Source organism: Rhinoderma darwinii, chromosome 1 (genome assembly GCF_050947455.1).
Source record: "Rhinoderma darwinii isolate aRhiDar2 chromosome 1, aRhiDar2.hap1, whole genome shotgun sequence".
NCBI lineage: Eukaryota > Metazoa > Chordata > Amphibia > Anura > Rhinodermatidae > Rhinoderma > Rhinoderma darwinii.
Genome location: NC_134687.1, coordinates 318,808,229 through 318,830,228, shown reverse-complemented (window position 1 = coordinate 318,830,228; position 22,000 = coordinate 318,808,229). Strand labels below are relative to the sequence as shown.

The window sequence follows — 22,000 nt, the reverse complement described above, 5'->3', positions numbered from 1 at the left end:
ACACGATGCGTATTACGTGGGTTTTACTGGGCTGATTTTCCTGAGGCAAATCCACAGCGTAAGGCTATGTTCACATGGGGTATTTTGCCGAGTTTTTTGACGCGGAAACCGCGTCGCAAAAACGGCCCGAGAACGCCTCTCATTGATTTCAATGGGAGGCGTCGGCGGCTTTTTCCCGCGAGCAGTAAAACTGCCTCGCGGGAAAAAGAAGCGACATGCCCTATCTTCGGGCGCTTCCGCCTCTGACCTCCCATTGACTTCAATGGGAGGCAGGAGACAGGGTATTTCTCGCTGTTTTATGCCCGCGGCGCTCAATGGCCGCGGGTGAAAAACGGCGCGATAATCGCCGCGAAAATCGGCGTGCAGGGAGAGGAATATCTGCCTCAAAGTTCCAAACGGAATTTTGAGGCAGATATTCCTCCCCCAAAATACTCCGTGTGAACATAGCCTAATACAGTTCCTGCAAAGTAAATGAGATTTCATTTAATCTCATCTACACGTTGCAGAATTTTTCTGGACATAAATTGACCTGCGGTGCAGATTTTAAAATCTGCAGTACGTTAATTTATCTTGCATTTCCATCTCCGAATTGTCTTAAGTTAATAAAAAATGTTACCAAAATTGGCAGCATAAAATCCGCACCTATTTCCACATCAAAATGTAAAAACCGCAATATTAAGTGCGGATTTTACCCGTGGAATTACCTGCTTTATCCACGGTTTTGATGCCGATATTCTACGTGTGCCTCTAGCCTTAGGGTCTGCTTTAGGGCATATGGATCTAATAGAGGCGGTCCCCTACATTGGGATATGTAAACTAGCTGGCCATTCTTCTTATCCCTTAACAACTGGTGGTGATGGGTTTTCACATGGGATTTTTCTTAAGGCTATCTTCACACAGGATGGATTTTCGGACGGTGTATTACAGTAGCAGCAAAGTGGGTGAGATTTGAACAAATCTCATCCAGATGCTGCAGAAAACATTCACTAAGAAAATGTGCATAAATTGACCATCGTTGCTCTTTTGTTGCAGATTTTCCCCATTGAGTTTAATGTGGAGATAAAAATCTGGAACAAATAGCAAATGTTGCGAATTTTAAAACTGTTTCCTGTTTTAAATTGAATACAAAAGTCAATACTTACCTCACTGGCGGTGTCATAGGGCCGATTCCCTGTTCCCCCAACTGTTCTCTGTGACACTCCACGGCCATATTTGGTGCAAAAAGTTTGATAGGAAAATTTAGGGATCATACTCTAATCAACCCTTTAGTGAAATCATTCTTCAATGCAGCGTACTCTCACAATTTTAACTGTACAGTAATCAATCACATTATATTCAGCAATGTAAACATTTAATCAAATAAAGTATGTTGATTCAAGACTTGTAACTTTTTTTTTTCATTGCCTAGACATCCATTGGTTACGTCCAATTTGACAACTGCAACTTTGAGAATGGGCAACTACAGATCCACGCGCCTGGAACGTGCCAGATGAAATTTTGCACTTTTAACCAGTCTAGCATACATTTCCACAATGTGGCTCTCAGTGTGCTTGAGAACTGTGAATTTGTTAACAGTGAAAATGCCTCTGTGACTGTGGAGGGATCACCCACTTCTGACAAAAACTGGGCGTGTAAGCACCTCTCAGCCTCTGCCAGGTCAAGAACCATGCTGTACAATGCTTCTGAGTCTTCTCTGTCTGGGAATAGTGATTCCTCAGCTACTGGGTCACCTGGGGCAAATATGAGGACATGTGAGATGTTAGTTAATCGAGACCAAAGCCACTCACATCCTCAATCAAAAGCCCAAATGTTGGAGGAGAACACTAATGACAAGGAGAACGAACTGAATGGAAACTTTTACATGGGTAAAGATGGGGAGGCCATGACTCTGGACACCGATTATAGTGACAGTGAACTGAGCACAGTTAGTGAGAACGAAGATGATGACCAGTCAGTGTACAAATTGTCATATCATTCTCATGGACTGAGTCACATGCTAGCCAAATCTTTACACTACAGGCCACAGACTAATGGGCTCCTCGCTTTACAGAGTGACATGGCTCTGAAAAGTTTGCAACAAGAGTTACAAAGGGACAAGGAATTGCAATCTATTGCCAACTCAATTCAAGGATGTCTTATATTGAAGTGCCTTTTCAGAGATGGCAAGGGTGGTGTCTTTATTTGCTCACAAGGACAAGCAAGACTAGAAGGTTGTATATTCAGGGACCTAACCTATGCAGTAAGGTGTATTCAAAATAGCAAGGTAAGTCATCTGAAGTTAACCCTAATTCAGTATTTTAAAATCAGTGTAGATTTACTATAAATAATACATGAGAGGGACTTTAAGGGTAGTTTCAAAAGTAAGACAAAACTTTTTCTATAGCTATGTTGATTTATCAGTGCTCGAAGCTACAGGCCTGAAGCTTGCAAGTGAGCTGCTCCTATGTGCTCATGTGCTCTCTCTGCATTTTCACTCCTGACATTGTGTGAATCTCAATCACGATGCACATCCCAAGTGGCAGTGGTGTACATAGAGGAATGGGGCCCCCATAGCACAGATAATTGGGCCCCTTTGAGGCCCTGCTCGACAACACCACAATACTAACCATACATGACAGTCCAGGTGCTGCCATCCCATTTTCATCACTAAAATGGGGATAAGACCCACCTGGGAAGGGCCCCCTCTCTCCAGGAGCCCTATGGCAGCCACATGAGCTGCCTCATGGTATGTACGCTTTTGCCAACTAGCTTGAATAGTGGCACCATCCGCCATTTACCCACACATGCTAACACATAACTGTCACCACTCGAGCCTGCTAGGATCTGGACATACCATTAATACACACCATGTCCCCATGGGAAGGCAAAGCGAATCAATGTGTGTTGAACAGACATTAGGAGTTATCGTGAGCACATTATGGTGAGTGCAGATACATGTGTTCAAAATGTAAATTTAAACCCTGATTTCATATTTTGTACACTCAAGGGCTTTTCATATATATATTGTTTGTTCATTCTCCTAGGAACTAAGTATTACACTATATATTTACTCAACTTGTTGTGGATTTGTTGAAGAACCAATTACCAAGCATTATTATAATTAGTTAGGGGCCATTGTATCATGATTGGTAGCTGCTTTTATTATTATTATTATTATTATTATTACTACAGGGTGACATAAGTTACCGTTGCAATGTGACCTCTATTATTCACAAGGGGGAAAAATGCAGATATTAAAGAGGCTCTGTCACCAGATTTTGCAACCCCTATCTGCTATTGCTCAGATCGGCGCTGCAATGTAGATTACAGTAACGTTTTTATTTTTAAAAAACGAGCATTTTTGGCCAAGTTATGACCATTTTCGTATTTATGCAAATGAGGCTTGCAAAAGTACAACTGGGCGTGTTTAAAAGTAAAAGTACAACTGGGCGTGTATTATGTGCGTACATCGGGGCGTTTTTACTACTTTTACTAGCTGGGCGCTCTGACGAGAAGTATCATCCACTTCTCTTCAGAACGCCCAGCTTCTGGCAGTGCAGATCTGTGACGTCACTCACAGGTCCTGCATCGTGTCGGCACCAGAGGCTACAGTTGATTCTGCAGCAGCATCAGCATTTGCAGGTAAGTAGCTACATCGACTTACCTGCAAACGCCGATGCTGCTGCAGAATCATCTGTAGCCTCTGGTGCCGACACGATGCAGGACCTGTGAGTGACGTCACAGCGTGATCTCTGGAGAACACGCTGTGTCTGCACTGCCAGAAGCTGGGCGTTCTGAAGAGAAGTGGATGATACTTCTCGTCAGAGCGCCCAGCTAGTAAAAGTAGTAAAAACGCCCCGATGTACGCACATAATACACGCCCAGTTGTACTTTTACTTTTCAACACGCCCAGTTGTACTTTTGCAAACCTCATTTGCATAAATACAAAAATGGTCATAACTTGGCCAAAAATGCTCGTTTTTTAAAAATAAAAACGTTACTGTAATCTACATTGCAGCGCCGATCTGCTGCAATAGCAGATAGGGGTTGCAAAATCTGGTGACAGAGCCTCTTTAAGCAGTTTCGAAATTATGCTATAGTTGTAAGGTTGTTTGCAAGTTTTCCTCCATAGGGAATAATGTCACATCATGTAACCTGCATATGACTTTAGCCTTAGACGGGTTGTTCGGTTTTGGGCTATGAAAGCTTAACTGTATTAATGGAAGTTCTACAACTTTCTGATATTGTATCCAGCCCAGGCAATGCTCTGTGAGCCAATTACATCTACAATTGTATCCAGTCCAGGCAATTCTTCTGTGAGCTAAACACATCTACAATTGTATCCAGTCCCAGGCATTGCTCTGAGAGCTAAATACATGTACAATTGTATCCAGTACCAGGCAATTCTTCTGTGAGCTAAACACATCTACAATTGTATCCTGTCCCAGGCAATGCTCTGTGAGCTAAATACATGTACAATTGTATCCAGTACCAGGCAATTCTTCTGTGAGCTAAACACATCTACAATTGTATCCTGTCCCAGGCAATGCTCTGAGAGCTAAATACATGTACAATTGTATCCAGTACCAGGCAATTCTTCTGTGAGCTAAATACATCTACAATTGTTTCCTGTCCCAGGCAATGCTCTGTGAGCCACATAAATCTGCAATTGTATCCAGTCCAGGAAATGCTCGATGAGCCAAATACATCTACAATTGTATCCAGTCTAGGCAATGCTCTGTGAGCTAAATACATCTACAATTGTATCCTGTCCCAGGCAATGCTCTGAGAGCTAAATACATGTACAATTGTATCCAGTACCAGGCAATTCTTCTGTGAGCTAAATACATCTACAATTGTATCCTGTCCCAGGCAATGCTCTGTGAGCCACATACATTTGCAATTGTATCCAGTCCAGGAAATGCTCTGTGAGCTAAATACGTGTACAGTTGTATCCAGTGCAAAAGCAATGCTCCGGGAGCTATATAAATCAGCAACAGCTGCACAAATGTCTCTGGTAGCTTGCTACAATGGATCAGTCTAAAGTCTAAGCTGCTAAAGTAGATCTGTCATTAGACAGTGCTGCGCTAGATAAGGGCAGCATAGTATGGGTATGGGTTTGCTCTCTTATTAGCCAAAACGACACAAAAACTATTGTAAAAACTTCCAGGAGGTCAAGAAAAAGATCGGCACTGCCATCGCTCTTGGAGCACTATGAGTCCTAGCACCAGAAGCAGTCACAATTCTCAAGTGGGTTTGATTCAATCCACATTAGGTGGTGGTCAGTGGTTGAAAAGATGAGTAATAGCACAACAATATTGATATAAAAATTCCACGGCACTCGCCATTCAGTCTAAATTTGTGTTTATTGCGGCAAACCAGTAAAAGCGGTATGGATGTGGAGCTCAAGCCTACGGCCGTTTCATGTGTGCCCATGCTTTGTCAAGGCCTCGGTGTTCTCACAGACCACACCCCTTATATACACATAACAAAACTTTAATGTTACATACAAAGTTGTAAAAGAGGCTCTGTCACCACATTATAAGTGGCCTATATTGTACATAATGTGATCGGCGCTGTAATGTAGATTACAGCAGTGTTTTTTTTTTTTACTTCTAAAAACGATAATTTTTGACTGAGTTATGACCTATATTAGCTTTATGCTAATGAGTTTCTCAATGGACAACTGGGCGTGTTTTACTATATGGCCAAGTGGGCGTTGTGCAGAGAAGTGTATGACGCTGACCAATCGGCGTCATACACTTCTCTCCATTCATTTACACAGCACATAGCGATATAGCTATATCGCTATTTGCAGTCACATAAACACACTATAACGTTACTGCAGTGTCCTGACAATGAATATACATAACCTCCAGCCAGGACGTGATGTGTATTCAGAATCCTGACACTTCGCTAATACAATCCTGACACTACAGCACAGCAAGTGTAATCTCGTTTGAAATGACAGTTTGCAGCGTAATCTCGCGAGATTACACTTCCTGTGCTGTAGTGTCGGGATTGTATTAGCGAAGTGTCAGGATTCTGAATACACATCACGTCCTGGCTCATTCAGACCAAGTGGACCGAGGACCTTCGTTCGTATAATCAGTTGCAACTTTGTCAATCTACTGTACTAGACACAGACCGGATATAGCAATCTTAAGGTTTTTATTATCTTTTACAACTTTGTATGTGACATTAAAGTTTTCTTATGTGTATTTAAAGGGGGGGGCACACGCGAAACGGCCGTAGGCGTGAGCTTCACAGCCACACTGCTTTTACGTTTTTGCTGCAATACACACAAATATTTAGACTGAATAGTGAGTACCGTGGGTTTTTCTACCAATATTGTTGTACAAAAAATATTGTGACGATTGTTTAATAGGAGCGTTCAAAGAATGCACCAAACTCATAGTTATCGGGTTGGGGGGGATGCAAGGTACGAGGTCCAGCATTAGGAGCTGGCAAAGATTTCCTCTATAATTCACATTAGAATTTAAATTATAAGAAATTTATCTGCCCTTGGTAGCCCTCCTCCATTTAGCAGAGCTACGCCCCTTTTCCACGTGGTGGCAAGGGTGGCGCAAAAAGGCCAAACGTCGCAAGACTGGCGTAGAGAGATTGATACATTTCCCGCAAAGTATATTAGAAAGTAGGATTGGGCAATTAATCGGGGGAAAAAACGAAACCGGAATTCAGCGCAGATAACAGGTCATCTTGCACATTTTTTTTTTTTTTTCACATTTTTCCAGTTTCAACTGTATCTGCGCCTTTAGGACGCAGATACAGTTGAATCATGTAGGGCACGGGAACATCCGTTCCCTGCTCTACTATTCACTGTATTACGTTGGCCGCTCACGGCTCAGCACAGACAGGCGTAATGACGTTACTGCCTCGCGCCTGGCTTTTCTGAGCCATGAACAGCTCAGCACGAATGTATTCGGAGTCCGCTGCTCTTCTGCCATATACCGGTGTTTCAGGCAGCTTATTGGTCCACAGGGTCCTCAATGCCTGCCCCATTTATTTCTTGTTAAGCCTCAATGCCTGCCCCAATGGTATATACATGCGTGATCAGAGCTATATACAGGGATGATGGGGGGACGCTGTATATTATCCACATCAACCCTGTATACAGGGATGATGGGGGAAATATACAGGGACCCCCATCATCCCTGTATATACCAGCCTGCCATCATCCCTGTATATAACATTGCGGTGGGCACTGTCCGCTCGCATTGGCAACTGGGCATTGAGGCTAAACAAACGGGTGGGCATTGAGGGCACTGTGGACCAACAGGATGCCTGAAAACGCCAGTATATTCCAGAAGTGTGGCGGACTCTGAAAATATGCACCGAGCTACACAGACCGGCGGAGCAGAGGGATCTGGACAGCCGCGCACCTTCCACGCTCCCCCCGCTCAGTAAACTTTAAAGCCTGCGCACTGTCACAAGCGGCTGGTGGATGCAGTGGCGTTACTAGCACAGGAGGGGGCCCCGGTACTAGCAACACCCACATCCACTTGTATCCTCAGGACGCAGATACAATTGAATATTATAGGCTGTAGGCCACGTTAGGCCTGCAGCCTATAAGGCGTTGGGAAGACTCCCTCTGCAGGCCGGCGTGATTACATCACTACATCACGCTGGTCTGTGCATGCGTCCCGCCCGCAAGGCTGAGCAGCGCTCCGTTTGTCGCGGGAACGGGGCAAGGTAAGTAGAATATATTTTTGGGGGGGAGGGGCTATGTGGCAATATACAGGGGAAGAATTGCTGTGTAGCACTATATACAAGGGGAGGCGGATTGCTGTCAGGAGGCTCAGGAGTTCTATTTGAATTAAACGGCGTGGCATGCAAAAAGGGGTGTGACCTAAAAAAATCGTTTATTAATCTTCATCGAGGTTACATGTTTAATTGTGATTTTGATTTAGGTCATAATCGCCCAGCTCTATTAGAAAGTTGTAAAACGTTTCACGTATACAGTGACTAATACCAGAAAATCCCTTTAATGTTCGACCAGCACTGAGTGAACTTTACGGTTTTCCCTTTCCAGATTGTTTTGTTGAAGAATGACATTTACCATTGTAAAGCATCCGGAGTTTTTCTGCGTCTAGCAGCAGGAGGTCTCATAGCTGACAACAACATCCATTCCAACACCGAAGCAGGAGTGGATATCCGCAAAGGAGCCAATCCTGTTATACTGGTGCGTGTCACTATATATACATTTTATGTGTCTTGAAAGCAGAACTGTGCTTTTTATGTAAGCAGATTTTAGCAGCACCATAACTGAGCCCTAATTCTCTGTATGTAGCCACTCATACACTGCATACATACAGCACCATTTCACTTTTCTACAAATGAAAGCAATGAAGTGTGTTAGGCCCTATTCATATGACAGGGATTCCCGGCCGTGTGACGGACGTTTTTTGAACGGCCGTCACATGGCCTTAGTAGGAACAATAGGCCCCAAATGGGGCTATTCACACGGCCGATTTTTTATTTTTTTTTGACGGCCCGGTAATGGAGCATGCCCTATTTTCGGCCATTCTCCTGGCCGCACGGCTTCCATAGAAGTCTATGGGGCTGTGTAAAGCACGGCTGTCACTGGGATGTGATCCGAGTGATGGCCAAGCTTTCTGCCGCTCACTCTCTTCCCCTCTTCACAGTGTGAAGTGCATGTGAGGGGGAGGGTATTCTTTTGTTCCTTGTAGAGGTGGAATCCCCAATCCCCGGCCACAGCGTTGCTGAAGCTGTGGCCGGGGATTCCGCTCCAGGAGAAGTCCCTAGCTTCACTGTCCATATATGGACAGTCACGTCAGGGACCTCTCCTGGAGCGGTCCCCTACTCCTAAAGCGGAATCCCCGGCACTGTGGCCGGTGTTTCCGCTCCAGGAGTTGTCCCTGACTTCACTGTCCATAAATGGACAGTGAAGTCAGGGACTTCTCCTGGAACGGTCCCTTACAGTGGTGCTATCTACAGGAAGGTAGGGGGTGCCATCTGGGGGGGGGGTGTGCTATGTAAAATGGGGCTGTGTGGCACTACCTACACAGGCGCTGTGGGGCACTACCTACAAGGGGGGGCTGTGTGGCACTAACCTACGGGGGGCTGTGGCAGTATCTACAGAGGGCAGTGTGTGGCAAAAAAATGTACAAATAAAATTAATCCGTTTTTAAAATGAGCAGGGAAAAGAAACTGATGTAAAACGGGTCAAAATCAGCTGTTAAAAACGGAAACGCGGCCCAGAACTGAAACGGAACGAATGCAATGCGGCCGACACTCGGACCCCGTCGTGTGAATAGAGCCTTACGCCTCATGCACATAACTGTTGTGCCACTTGGGCCGTTTTTGACGGCATCCGAGAGGCACCCGATATCCTTCACGGACCCATTCACTTTAGCGGGTGAATCGGGTCCGTGAAAAATGGTCCGAGTCTCCGATCCGAGGAAAGATAGAACATGTCCTATCTTTCCTCGGATCACTGACGGGACTTGGATGGCACACACGGTCGTTTGCATGAGGCGTTAGACAGAAGTCAAGCAGCATTACATACAGGGCCGCCATCAGGAATTTCTGATGCCCATTAGTTTCCCATTAGTTGAATTAGTTGCCAATTACCGGGGGTGGGCAACGGAAAGTGTGGCACTCACGTTTGTACGTTATATGCATTCACTGATTTTGGTGCTGATGTCAATTACAGTGAAGGAAACCATGGAGCAGGCAGTGACCGGTTAATGCTCTGGCTTTTGATCTATTTAGTATATGTGTATGGCCTACAGGGGGATACGTCGCCTGGGGAATGGCCCAGGGGTAACTCCTGAAGTCACGGTCCATGAAAAGGGCTGGCGCCTTCTACTAGCTCTCTGCCCAGGGACTATGGTGCTGTTCCTGATGTCCATATGTACGTAAAGTGACGTCCGAAGCTTTGCCAAGCCTGAGTACACGGCTGGAGCGTCGGCAATGCTCTGGCCAGGGATTCCGGCCCTGGAGAATCCCCTGACGTCACTTTACATATATGGACAGTGATGTCAGGAGCTTTCCCAGGGGCAAAGTCCACGGGTAGAGCACTTGTGATGCTCTGCCTGGGGACTCCGGAATAGCAAAGTCTACTACGCTATTCCATCCTGCAAAAATAAGGTATACCGACGTCTACCAGCCCGACGTAGGCTAAAAGGACATAATGGAGCCCTGTGAATTATCGTCTACGTTGTTTATAGTGTACGTTAGGAGATTTCCTGACTACGCCATAAACTTAGGGCAACAACATGATGTGAAGGAGCCTTCATGGAGGGGCAAGCGCTTGTGAGGATGCAAGGATAACTAATGCTCCGTTCTAACGTTGCCATTAATGTTCGATTGTGTTTTTCCACAGCAAAAATGGGAGGCTTTCCCTTTTTATTTCTGACGCAGATGTGCCACAAGAGTGTAGCAGATTCTCACAAGAATAAGGCCCTGTTCACGCAGAGTTTTTTGCAGCGGAAACTGCGTTGGAAACTGCGGCAAAAAACAGCCGAAATCGCCTCCTATTGATTGCAACGTGAGGCGAAGGCTTTTTTTTGCCGCGAGCAAAAAAAAACGCTCACGAGAAAAAGAAGCGACATGCCCTTTCTTCGGGCATTTCCGTCTATGACCTCCCATTGACCTCAATGGGAGGCAGAGAAAGTCTGAAGGAATTTCGAGGCAGATTTTTGTGCCTGCAAAAGAGATTACTTACCGGTAATCTGTTTTTCAAGAACCTATGACGGCACCCCTGGAGAGACGTCCCATCCGCTGGACAGGAAACCTGAGGATATAAAAATGGACACACCTCTCCACACACCCAGTCTTTAGGAAGAACTCCGGATGAGAAGTAGTTTAGTTTGTTTGTTATTTTTTTGTGAAATTCCCTCACACCTTTTATATATACAATATTTACAGGAATGCTTAAATTTAAGGTTAGCGATCCAGCTTATGAGGACCATGGGAGGGTAACAGCGGGGTGCTGTCATAGGTTCTTGAAAAACCGATTACCGGTAAGTAATCAATCTTTTACCTATGACAGCACCCCTGGAGATGTAAAATAGAAACCAATATTTTTAGGGTGGGACCACAGCTTGTTGCACCTTTCTACCAAAGGCCAAGTCAGAGGCTGTATGCAGTTGTAATCGGTAGTGTTTAAAGGGAATGTGTTGCTAGAAAAAAATGTATTTTTTTTTTAGTTAAACAATTAGTGTATAGGTGATTAAACATTGTTCTAATTTTTTTTATTTTTTTTCACGAGTCAGGAAATATTATAAATTAGATTATAATTTATAATATTTCCCAGTGCTGGTCACTAGATGGAGCAATTCCCAAAATTGCAGCATTGCATGTGGTAAAGCAACCACATTGCTTTATGCTGCAAAATTTGGGAAAACTCGCTCTAGTGAGCTCTCAGAATCCCCCCTCCTTTATCCTGGCTAGTGCCGGGAGAAACGAGGGGATTGAACGGTCAAACCTCCTACACTGTGTGTCGCCATTTTTTGAGCTAACACACAGTGTAGTAGGTTAACATACACTAGTAAACACACAGTAAAACACGAACATCCATAGAAATAACTTACCTGCTCCAGTCGCCGCAGCTCCGTCCGCTCCGTCTGCTACCGCCGCTCCAAGTGCACAAGTCCGGAAGCCGCGACCGGAAGTAGTAATCTTACTGTCCGGCCGCGACTTCCGGTCTACATGAAAATGGCGCCGGACGGCGCACAGTTCAACTTGGACTGTATGGGAGCGGCGCATGCGCCGTTCCCACACAGACGGCGTACAGCATAGTGAATGGAACGGGCCCCGTTCGCATTCACTATGGGACTGTAGCTGCCGTATTCCATGTCTGTATGTGTCGTTAATCGACACATACAGAAATGGAAAAAAAAATGGCAGCCCCCATAGGGAAGAAAAAGTTCAAAAATAAAAAAAAGTAAAACACAAACACACAAATAAATCTAAAAGTTTTTAATAAAACACTAAAATCAAACTGATGTAAAAAAAATGTTTTCGTGACACTGTTCCTTTAAAGAAGGTGTGAGGAGAACTCCATGTGGCAGCCTTACATATTTGGTCTAGGGATGCGTCTGCTCTCTCTGCCCATGAGGTGGACACGGCCCTGGTGGAGTGAGCTCCGAAAAACTCTGGGGGCTTGAGCTTCTGATTTATGTAAGCCAATTGTATGGCCTGCTTGATCCACCTTGCTATGGTGGCTTTACTGGCTGCCGAACCTTTGTTGTGACCTTGAAACTGGACAAACAAGTTTTCTGAGGATCTCGGATCCTGGGTAATCTTTAGGTACTGGACTAGACATCTTCTTACATCTAGGCAGTTAAACTGTTGTTCCCTCTGATTTTTTGGGGAATCACAAAAAGAGGGAAGGACAATATCTTGGTCTAAGTGAAAAGGAGAGACCACTTTAGGAAGGAATTCTGGTAAGGTTTTTAGGATGACTCTATCATCTAGCAGTAGGGTATGTGGAATCTCACTCACTCTACGGGCTGATGTAATGGCTAACAAAAAGGTCATTTTGAGTGTCAGCATTTTCAAGGAGATAGTCTATTGGTTCAAAAGGTGGTTTTATCATAGCCTGGAGAACAAGGTTTAAGTCCCAGGGAGGAACTGGGGATCTTATCTGGGGTTTAAGTCTGCAGGTGGCAGTTAGGAATCTCTTGATCCAGGGGTGTTCTGCTAATTTGAAATTAAAGAAGGAACTTAAAGCAGAAATCTGAACCTTTAATGTAGTAGGCCTAAGGTTTTTATTTAATCCTGCCTGGAGGAAATCCAATATTAAGGGAATATCTGGTTTGGTTAAAGGATTAATATCCCTGTCTGCAAAATTCAAGAATGCCTTCCATGACCTCAGATATATTTTTGAGGTAATTGGTTTTCTACTGGCTAGTAGGGTGGAGATGACCGATTCTGAGAATCCTCTTTGCCTAAGGATTATCCTTTCAGTTTCCAGGCTGTCAGATGGAGTTTCTGAATGTCGGGGTGTATTACTGGGCCCTGATATAGAAGGTCTGACATGTTTGGGAGAACCCATGGTTGGTGTGACGACATTTTTCTTAACCACGTGAACCATGGTCTCTTTGGCCAAAAGGGGGCTATTAATATCATACTGGCCCTGTCTTCTCTGACCTTTTTTATTACTCTTGGGAGGAGGTTCAGGGGGGGAAGGCGTATCCTCTCTCTTGACTCCAACACTGGGAGAATGCGTCTATTGCTGTTGGGTGGTCTGAAGGGTTTAGGGAGAAGAATCTCTGGGTTTTTCTGTTTTCCTTGGACGCAAATGGGTCTATTGATGGGTTTCCCCATTTGAGGATACTGTTGTATTCAGGCACCACTCTAATTGGTGAAGCCTTTCTCGGCTTAGGAAGTCTGACACCTGGTTGTCCTTTCCCTTCAGATGAACAGCTGATAGTCAATAGGTGTTGTTCTGCCAGAGAAAATATCTGTGAGGATAAGTCCATCAGCGAGGCCGATCTCGTACCCCCCTGCCGATTTATATAAGATACTGTGGTCGTGTTGTCTGAATATATTTTCAAGTGCTGACCTGAGATTGCATGTATGGATCGCTTTAAGGCCTGAAGAACTGCTGCCAGTTCCCTGAAGTTGGAGGATCTTTGAGCGGTCTGCTGATCCCACTGACCCTGAAGAAGAGAGGAGTCGTAATGGGCTCCCCACCCCCAAGGACTCACATCTGTGGTCATGTTGAGAGTAGCGGTTAACTTCCATGGAATACCCCTCATGAGGTTCTCCCTGTTCAACTACCATCTGAGGGACAACCTTGCTGCGGAAGAGATGTGTAAGGGCTGGTCCAAGGAGAGACTGCTCCTGTCCCATTGATTTAAAATGTCCCACTGTAGTGGCCTGGATCTGAAGTGAGCCCATAGTACGGCTGGGATGCATGATGTCATGAGGCCCAGGACTGACATAGCTTCCCTGAAAGATGTCGTATGGCTCAGGTAGATCTCTGATATCCTGCTTATCAGGGGACCGATTTTTTTTCTTCTGGAAGGAAGGACATCTGCTTGGAGGAGTCCAGCAGGGTTCCTAAGAATACACAGCTTTTTGATGGGTTTAAATTAGATTTTTTTAAATTTATGTTCCATCCTAATTTTGTTAATATATCTCGGACTATTTGTATCTGTAGGGTCAAGGTTTGAGATGTTTCTGCAACCAACAGGAAATCGTCCAGATATGGTATCAGGAGAATGTCATTCATCCTGATGTAAGAGGTCATTTCCGCTATCAGTTTTGAGAATACCCTTGGGGCTTGTGAGATGCCAAAGGGGAGGGCTCTGTATTGTAAGTGAAATACAGACCCGTTGAGTGTCACTGCTACCCTTAGGTATCTTTGATGATGATGACATATGGGTACGTGATAGTAAGCATCCTCTAGGTCTATTGAGGCCATCACACAATCCCTGGAGAAGAGATTTATAGTTGATGCAATGCTCTCCATGCGGAATTTTTTGTAGGTCAGATAAAGGTTTCATTTTTTTAGATTTATAATGACCCTGTGTTTGCCTCCTGGTTTGTTCACAAGGAAGATAGGGGAATAAAAGCCCTGACCTGTCTCTATGCTTGGAACTTGGATTAGGACTCTTCTATTTCTAGGATCTTTTGTTCGTCTGGGCTCCTTAGGGCCCTTGTGGGAAAAAATCTGTCTGGGGGAAGAGATCTGAACTCTAGTACGTACCCGGTTTATAATTCCTAGCATCCAAGGATTTGCTGATATCTTTTGCCAATCCTTGAAAAATAGGGAAAGACAACCCCCCACTGTAGGTCCTGTGGCGTCATTGTTGGTCCCTATTTTTAGGGTCCTTCTGGGGCCTGAAGAGAAAGGACTTATTCTTCCTAGTAAATCTTGAAGGTCTAAAATCCTGTCCCCTAGGGTTAGGTCTTTTGTTATTAGGCCCTTTGGGACGAAAGGAATCTCTTGTTGGCCTTGTTTGTGCAGGGAACCCTTTCTTACTATCTGATGCTTTTTCCAGCAGGTCATCAAGTGGGGGCACAAAAAGGTAATCTTCTGAGCAGGGAATAGGACACCGCTTCCCTTTGGATCCGGTGTCCCCTTTCCAGGTTTTTTGGCAGGTAGCCCGTCTAGCAGAATTTGACAGGGCCGCTGATCTGGCGGAAAGGCGTACAGCATCTACTGAGGCGTCTGCCAAGAAATCTGCGGCTTTGGAAAGTGTTGGAAGGGAGGCTAGGATCTGATCCCGAGGGGTCTTGTCTTTTAAATGTAAATCCAATTGTGCGAGCCAGATTTTCAGGGATCTAGCCACACAAGTGGCTGCAATGCCTGGTTTAAAAGCCCCCGTAGAGGCTTCCCAGGTCTTTTTAATGTAGAAGTCGGCCTTCCTATCCATAGGAGCAGACAAGGAGCCTAGATCTTCAAAGGGAAGGGAGTGTTTCCTTGATATCTTGGCTACTGGAGCGTCAAGTCTAGGGATGTTGTCCCAGTCCTTGCATGCCTCGTCCTCAAAAGGATACTTCTTTTTGAGAAATTTGTGAATACTTGTTTTCCTATCAGGATTTTTCCATTCTTTTTTAATGAGGTTAGATATGTTTCTATGGATAGGAAAGGTTCTATTCTTCTTAGGTCCTAGGCCTTGAAACATTATGTCCTGGACGGACTGAGGTTCTTTAGGATCATCTATATTCATAGTCGCCCTAACCGTCTTTAGGAGTAGGTCTATGTCCTCAGTTGGGAACAGATTCCTTTCTCCCTCATCCTCACCTGAGGAATCAAAGGAGATGTACTCCCCTTCTTCACCTAGTTGAGGATCCTCTTCAGCTGAGGAATCAGAATCCATCCGGCTAGAAGAGGCAAACAGAGGATCTCTCTTCCTCTTAAGGGACTTTAGTGAGTTCCTAACTTCAGCCCTTACAATATCCTTGATACTTGTGGCTAAGTTTGTAGACTCTTCTGAGATGATGTTGTCTAAACATTTCTGACAGAGCCTTTTGTTATAGGATGATGCGAGTTTCTTTTTACATTCCTTGTTACGAGACTTATCCTGATTTTTCCTAGGACAATCCCTGGCCTAAACATATGTACAAGAGAAAGGGAACAGTATTGGGTAAGGAAGAGTTTTTTTTTTATCTTACCCCATACTCCTGGCGTCCTCCAGTACCGGACTGTAGGACTTGGCATCCGAGCGGTCAGTGCGTCCTGGCGCTTCTCCTGGCGTTTCCATAATGGAGGAAGAAGACTGGAGACCGAAGCTCCTGCTGTTTCTGGCCTAAATAGGCCATGGATTGGCTGGGAGGCCCTCGGCTCCGGACACTGGAGCCCCTCCTCCCCACGTGGGTCACCGGAACACCGCCCCCTGGAGTGTTGGACGCATCACCGCCCGGAAGTGACGCGACGTGGCCACCGGAAGTGCCAGTGAGAGCGCCGGAAAGCCGCCAACGCTGGGCATGGTCCGGCAGAGCCGAACGGGACCCCGGGAATCCGCTCCCCGCCAGAGGAAGGCCCACAGTATGGGCCTTAAACCACCTCCTTTTGCTGCAGCAGGAGGGAGGCGATGGACCGGGAGAGGAGGAAGTACCTGTACCAGACTCAAGGTTGCTCCCTCCAAAGGAGACTTATACCTTCCAGAGCACCCCTAGTGGAATAAGGTGAGCCCTTGCTAGGGGGTCTGCAACCCCGGGAGAAGTGCTTTTCCTCAGGACAATCCTTCCATCCGGAGGATAGGAAACCTGACTGGGTGTGTGGAGAGGTGTGTCCATTTTTATATCCTCAGGTTTCCTGTCCAGCGGATGGGACGTCTCTCCAGGGGTGCTGTCATAGGTGAAAGGGTAAAACTGTGTGAACAAGGCCTAAGTCCCAGTGTCATTCAAAGTTGCTTATCCTCGGCTTTTCCATTCAAAATGATTAGCATGCTGCTTATTACTGTGCGTGGAACTGGGTTGCGGAAAACTCATATGCGTGGGATGCAGCATCATCAGCATGTCATCGGAATCCGTATCAAATCCAACATGTGTGAACGGGGACTTAGGGGGAGTTAAAAAAAAAAAAAGACTCTGTTAGGCCAAATGCACACAATACTTATTACATGCAAATTTGTCGCAGGTATTTTTGTGCGGCAAATCCGCAGTGTAAGGCCTTATTCACACGAACGTGTTTAACGTCCGTGATACGCGCGTGAAAATCACGCGCGTCGCACGGACCTATGTTGGTGAATGGGGCCGTTCAGACAGTCCGTGATTTTCACGCAGCATATGTACGCTGCGTAAAACTCACGACATGTCCTACACTTGGCCGTTTTTTGCGGATCACGCCCCCATTGAAGTCAATGGGTGCGTGAAAATCGCACACGGAAGCACTTCCGTGTGTCGCGCGTGATTCGCGCAACAGTAGATAAAGAAATGAAGGAAAAAATAAAAGCACTTCCTTCATTTTTCTAGACCTCAAAACCGCGTGTCATAAGGCTGGCATTTGCGTGAAAATCACGCAGCCACGCAGCAAACACTTATGACACATGCAACTGCAACCCGCAAAAAATGCAGCGTTTTTTGCGTGCGGAAAACGCAAACGTTCGTGTGAATAAGGCCTAATACAGTACCAGTAAGGTAAATGAGATCAACAAATATCATCTACATCGCATTTTCTGCACAAAAATTTACCTGCGGTGCGTATTTGAAAATATGATACATGTCAATTTATCTTGCGTTTCCGCTTTCTAATTGTTTCTGACTAGTTTAAAAAATAGTTAAAAATCTGTAGCATAAAACCTGCACCTATTTCTGCACCAAAATGTAAAAACCGCACCTAAAAACGTTTATCAAAAAACGCACTATTAGTTGCAGATTTTACCTGCGGTTTTGATGCGGATTTTGTGCACCAAATTCCTCAATGTGTGCGTTACAGAATTTGCTAGGGATTTACAGCAACTTAACCCTTTACATTGTAAAGGATGAAATACGTTACAATTCTGCAACATAATAGGCATGCAGCTGATTTAACCCCTTCCCTGCTCAGCCATTTTTTCGGATTTTCTTTTTTGTTATTTCCTCCCCACCTTCCAAAAGCTCTAACTTTAAATTTTTCCGTCTATATAGCCATATGAGGGCTTGTTTTCTGCGGGACAAGTTGTAGTTTTTCATGGCACTATTTATTCTACCGCATAATGTACTGGAAAGCTGAAAAAAAAAATATTTGTGGGGTGAAATGGGCAAAAAACAGCGATTACGCCATTTTTTTGGGGGGGTTTTGTTTTTACGGCATCCATCAGGCGGTTAAAACTACATATTCACCTTATTATACAGGTTGATACGATTACGGCGATACCAAATTTGTATGTTTTTGTTTTGTTTTACCACTTTTAAAAAAAAGAAAACGATTTGCTAAATTAAAAAAAATGTTTTGTGTCGCCGTATTCTGAGAGCCATAACTTTTTCATTTTTCCATCAATTTAGCGATGTGAGGGCTTAAATTTTACAGGGCGAGCTGTGGTTTTCACTGATACAATTTTGGGGTAATATGCGACTTTTTGATCACTTTTTTGGATTAAGCAATGCTATATTGTGATAGTTCGGACTTTTAAGGATGCGGCGATACCAGTTATGTTGACTTTTTTTTTTTTTTTTTTATATTGATTTAGGATTTTTTTTTGAAAAGGGATGTTTTTTGAACTTTTAATACTTTATTATTTTATTACTTTATATATTTTATTTTTTTTAACATAAAAAAAACCTTTAATTTAACAGTTTTTTTTTTTCTAGTCCCCCTAGGGGACTTGAAGCAGCGATCCACTGCAATGATCATCCACTGCATGATATACTGCAATACTAATGTATTGCAGTATATCGTGATTCTGACCGTCTCCTGCCGGAGGCAGAGCTTCAAAGGAGTACAAAGATGGCAGACCTGGGGGCTTTCATTAGGCCCCCAGGCTGCTATAACAGCCGATCGTGCCATGGGGGGCGCGGGGGGCGCGATGGCTTGTTTAAGGGGGCGCCCCCCCTAATTCTAGCACTTTAGATGCCTCCTTCGCGATTGACCGCAGCATTTGAGGTGTTAAACGGGCGGAATCAAAGTGATCTTTGATTCCGCCCGTTGCAGTGAAGTGTCGGCTGCGTAACACAGTCGTCACCCGCTGTGTATGGAGCGAGCTCCGTCCGTGAGCTCGCTCTATACTTCCCATACATACCTAATCCTTCTCACATACAGTTACGTAATATTGCGTTAAGGGGTTATAAATCAGCAGCACATCCTAAATTCCATGCAGATTTTTTTTCTGCTGCACGTGCATGGTGTTTTGACAAACCCCATGCACATGAGTTAGGGCTTATTCAAACTAACGTGTTAATCGTCCGTGTGAAGGTTTTTTTTAATGGCCGTCACACGGCTGCATGTATTTCTATGGGGTTATTCACATGGTCGTTGCTTTAACGGACCGTGTGAAGGGCCTGGATAAATATAGTACATGTCCTATTTTGTGCATTTTCACTGATCCCTCAATAGACTCAAGTCTATGAGGGATCTGTGAAAACTGTCTCTGCACGGGTGCAAATCGGCCGTGAAAAACGGCCGTTATTCACGGCTGATTTCACACACATTCGTCTGAATATATCCTTATATTGTCATTTGTAGTGAATTTTCAGTGCTCAATCCGCACCAAAAACAGGAGACAAGTAAGTGGCCTTATTCAGACGTCCATGTTTGGTCTGTGATGTACGGACCGTGTATCGGCCCATATTTCCTGGACCGACCACCGTTCAGGGAGCTGGGTTTCCAGCATCCACAGTTATCTATAATCATAGGAGTCCCTCCCTTCCCATGGGAACACTGTCCCCAGTCCCGTACTGAAAGCATAATTGCAGTATGGGACAGTATTCCCGCGGAGAGGCAGGGACTCCTTGCAGCATTGATAACTATGATGCTAGGAGTCCGGCTCCATGAATTTTAGTCGGCCTGGGAAATACGGCCGATACACGCTCCGTATATCTCGGACCAAACACAGCTGTCTGAATAAGGCCTTAAGAGGCTCTGTCACCAGATTTTGCAACCCCTATCTCCTATTGCAGCAGATCGGTGCTGCAATGTAAATAAGAGTAACGTTTTTTTGTTTTTTTTAAAACGAGCATTTTTGGCCAAGTTATGACCATTTTTAAATGAGGCTTTCTAAAGTACAACTGGGCATGTATTGTGTATGTACATCGGGGCGTTTTTACTTCTTTTACTAGCTGGGCGTTGTGAATGGGAGTGTATGATGCTGACGAATCCGCTTCATCCACTTCTCTTCGTTAACACCCAGCTTCTGGCAGTGCACAGACACAGCGTGTTCTCGAGAGATCACGCTGTGACGTCACTTCCTGCCCCAGGTTCTGCATCGTGTCGGACGAGCGAGGACACATCGGCACCAGAGGCTACAGTTGATTCTGCAGCAGCATCGGCGTTTGCAGGTAAGTCGATGTAGCTACTTACCTGCAAGCGCTGATGCTGCTGCAGAATCAACTGTAGCCTCTGGTGCCGATGTGTCCTCGCTCGTCTGACACGATGCAGGACCTGGGGCAGGAAGTGAGTGACGTCACAGCGTGATCTCTCGAGGACACGCTGTGTCTCTGTGCACTGCCAGAAGCTGGGCGTTCTGAAGAGAAGTGGATGATGCTGATTCGTCAGCATCATACACTCCCATTCACAACGCCCAGCTAGTAAAAGAAGTAAAAACGCCCCGATGTACACACATAATACACACCCAGTTGTACTTTTACTGTAAACACGCCCACTTGTACTTTAGAAAGCCTCATTTGCATAAATATAAAAATGGTCGTAACTTGGCCAAAAATGCTAGTTTTAAAAAAACAAAAACGTTACTCTTATCTACATTGCAGCGCCGATCTGCTGCAATAGGAGATAGGGATTGCAAAATCTGGTGACAGAGCCTCTTTAGTCTAGTTACACGGTGCGGTCAAATCCCATTTTTTTGCCACAATTTTTGTAAAAAAACTGCTAGGAAAAAAACCAAATTTTTTTTTTTTAACATACTTTATATATTTTACAAGTGGAGTCAGGAGGAATGGCTGGGGGGCGGGATCTCCACACGGAGCTTCTGCTTCTCATTTTGCATCTTCCACGTCCAGTTCATAAAGCAACAGGTATGCAGGGGGGGCCCGCAAGGGGGCCATGTGGCCAGGCCCCTGATGGGAGTACAACTAGTACTGCCCTGATTGTGGCCATGATTACATATAGTAATGGGTTTATCAAGTCAGGTGGCTATATTTTTAGTTTTCCTTCAATGTTTACTAAATACAATTTTACTAAATACATTGCTCCCATCCATGTATTGTATGTATAGACAGAAAAGTTTTTGGTTTTATTTTCTGGGTCAGGACTTTAAGTGGTATTCACGTTATAAGAAGTGATGGCATATGGCTAGGCTATGTCATAACTTCATGATCGGTGGAGGTCTGACCCCTATGACTTGAATTAAGTTTCTCTGGACAGGGCCACTCTCGTCCACTCATAGTATTGAGAATTGCCTCACCGCTCCATTCAAGTGAATCGGGCTGTGTTACAGTTCCCAGCACAGAGGGCGGTCTGTGGCGAAATTTGTGATAGACCAACAGCACTTTACTTGCAATGCAGCTCCTTCATTATTCGGAAAGATGGCGACTAGGCAGTTGCTTATCCACAGATCAGGAAGAGAAGGCATATTGTAGAGATATGTCACCACCATTAATGATGGTTAAACCCCTTTAATGGTGATTTCTAGAGTATTTTTATTAAATGCTGAGCGCATATCATCCACACTCTAACTAGAGTAAAGTCTTTGGGGGCGTGGCCTAGAGGTGAATGTGAGAGGACGTGTGTGACCGGAGCTCCTGCTGTAATCATCCTTTAAGGTCCATATATCCCGTAAAACTCGGGGAAAATAGCTTCCCTAGGGGCTTACCAGAGTCTGGAGGTGGAGGAGCACGAATACCCGGTCATAATGACGCGCTCTAAGAAGCAGAAGTCGCCGCCAGCGAGTCCCGGGTCCCGCGCTCAAGATGGCGCCGAGGAGAA

At 44.9% G+C, this 22,000-nt stretch overlaps 1 protein-coding gene across 1 annotated transcript in view; it reads left to right on the top strand.

The window, feature by feature from the left end:
- The window catches only part of FBXO10 (F-box protein 10), a 144,075-nt gene that overhangs the window by 14,178 nt on the left and 107,897 nt on the right, over positions 1–22,000 (top strand). The window contains exons 4-5 of the mRNA XM_075825559.1: positions 1,409–2,263; positions 8,033–8,182. Coding sequence (XP_075681674.1) covers positions 1,409–2,263; positions 8,033–8,182 — 1,005 coding nt within the window. The remainder of the gene's footprint in view (positions 1–1,408; positions 2,264–8,032; positions 8,183–22,000) is intronic.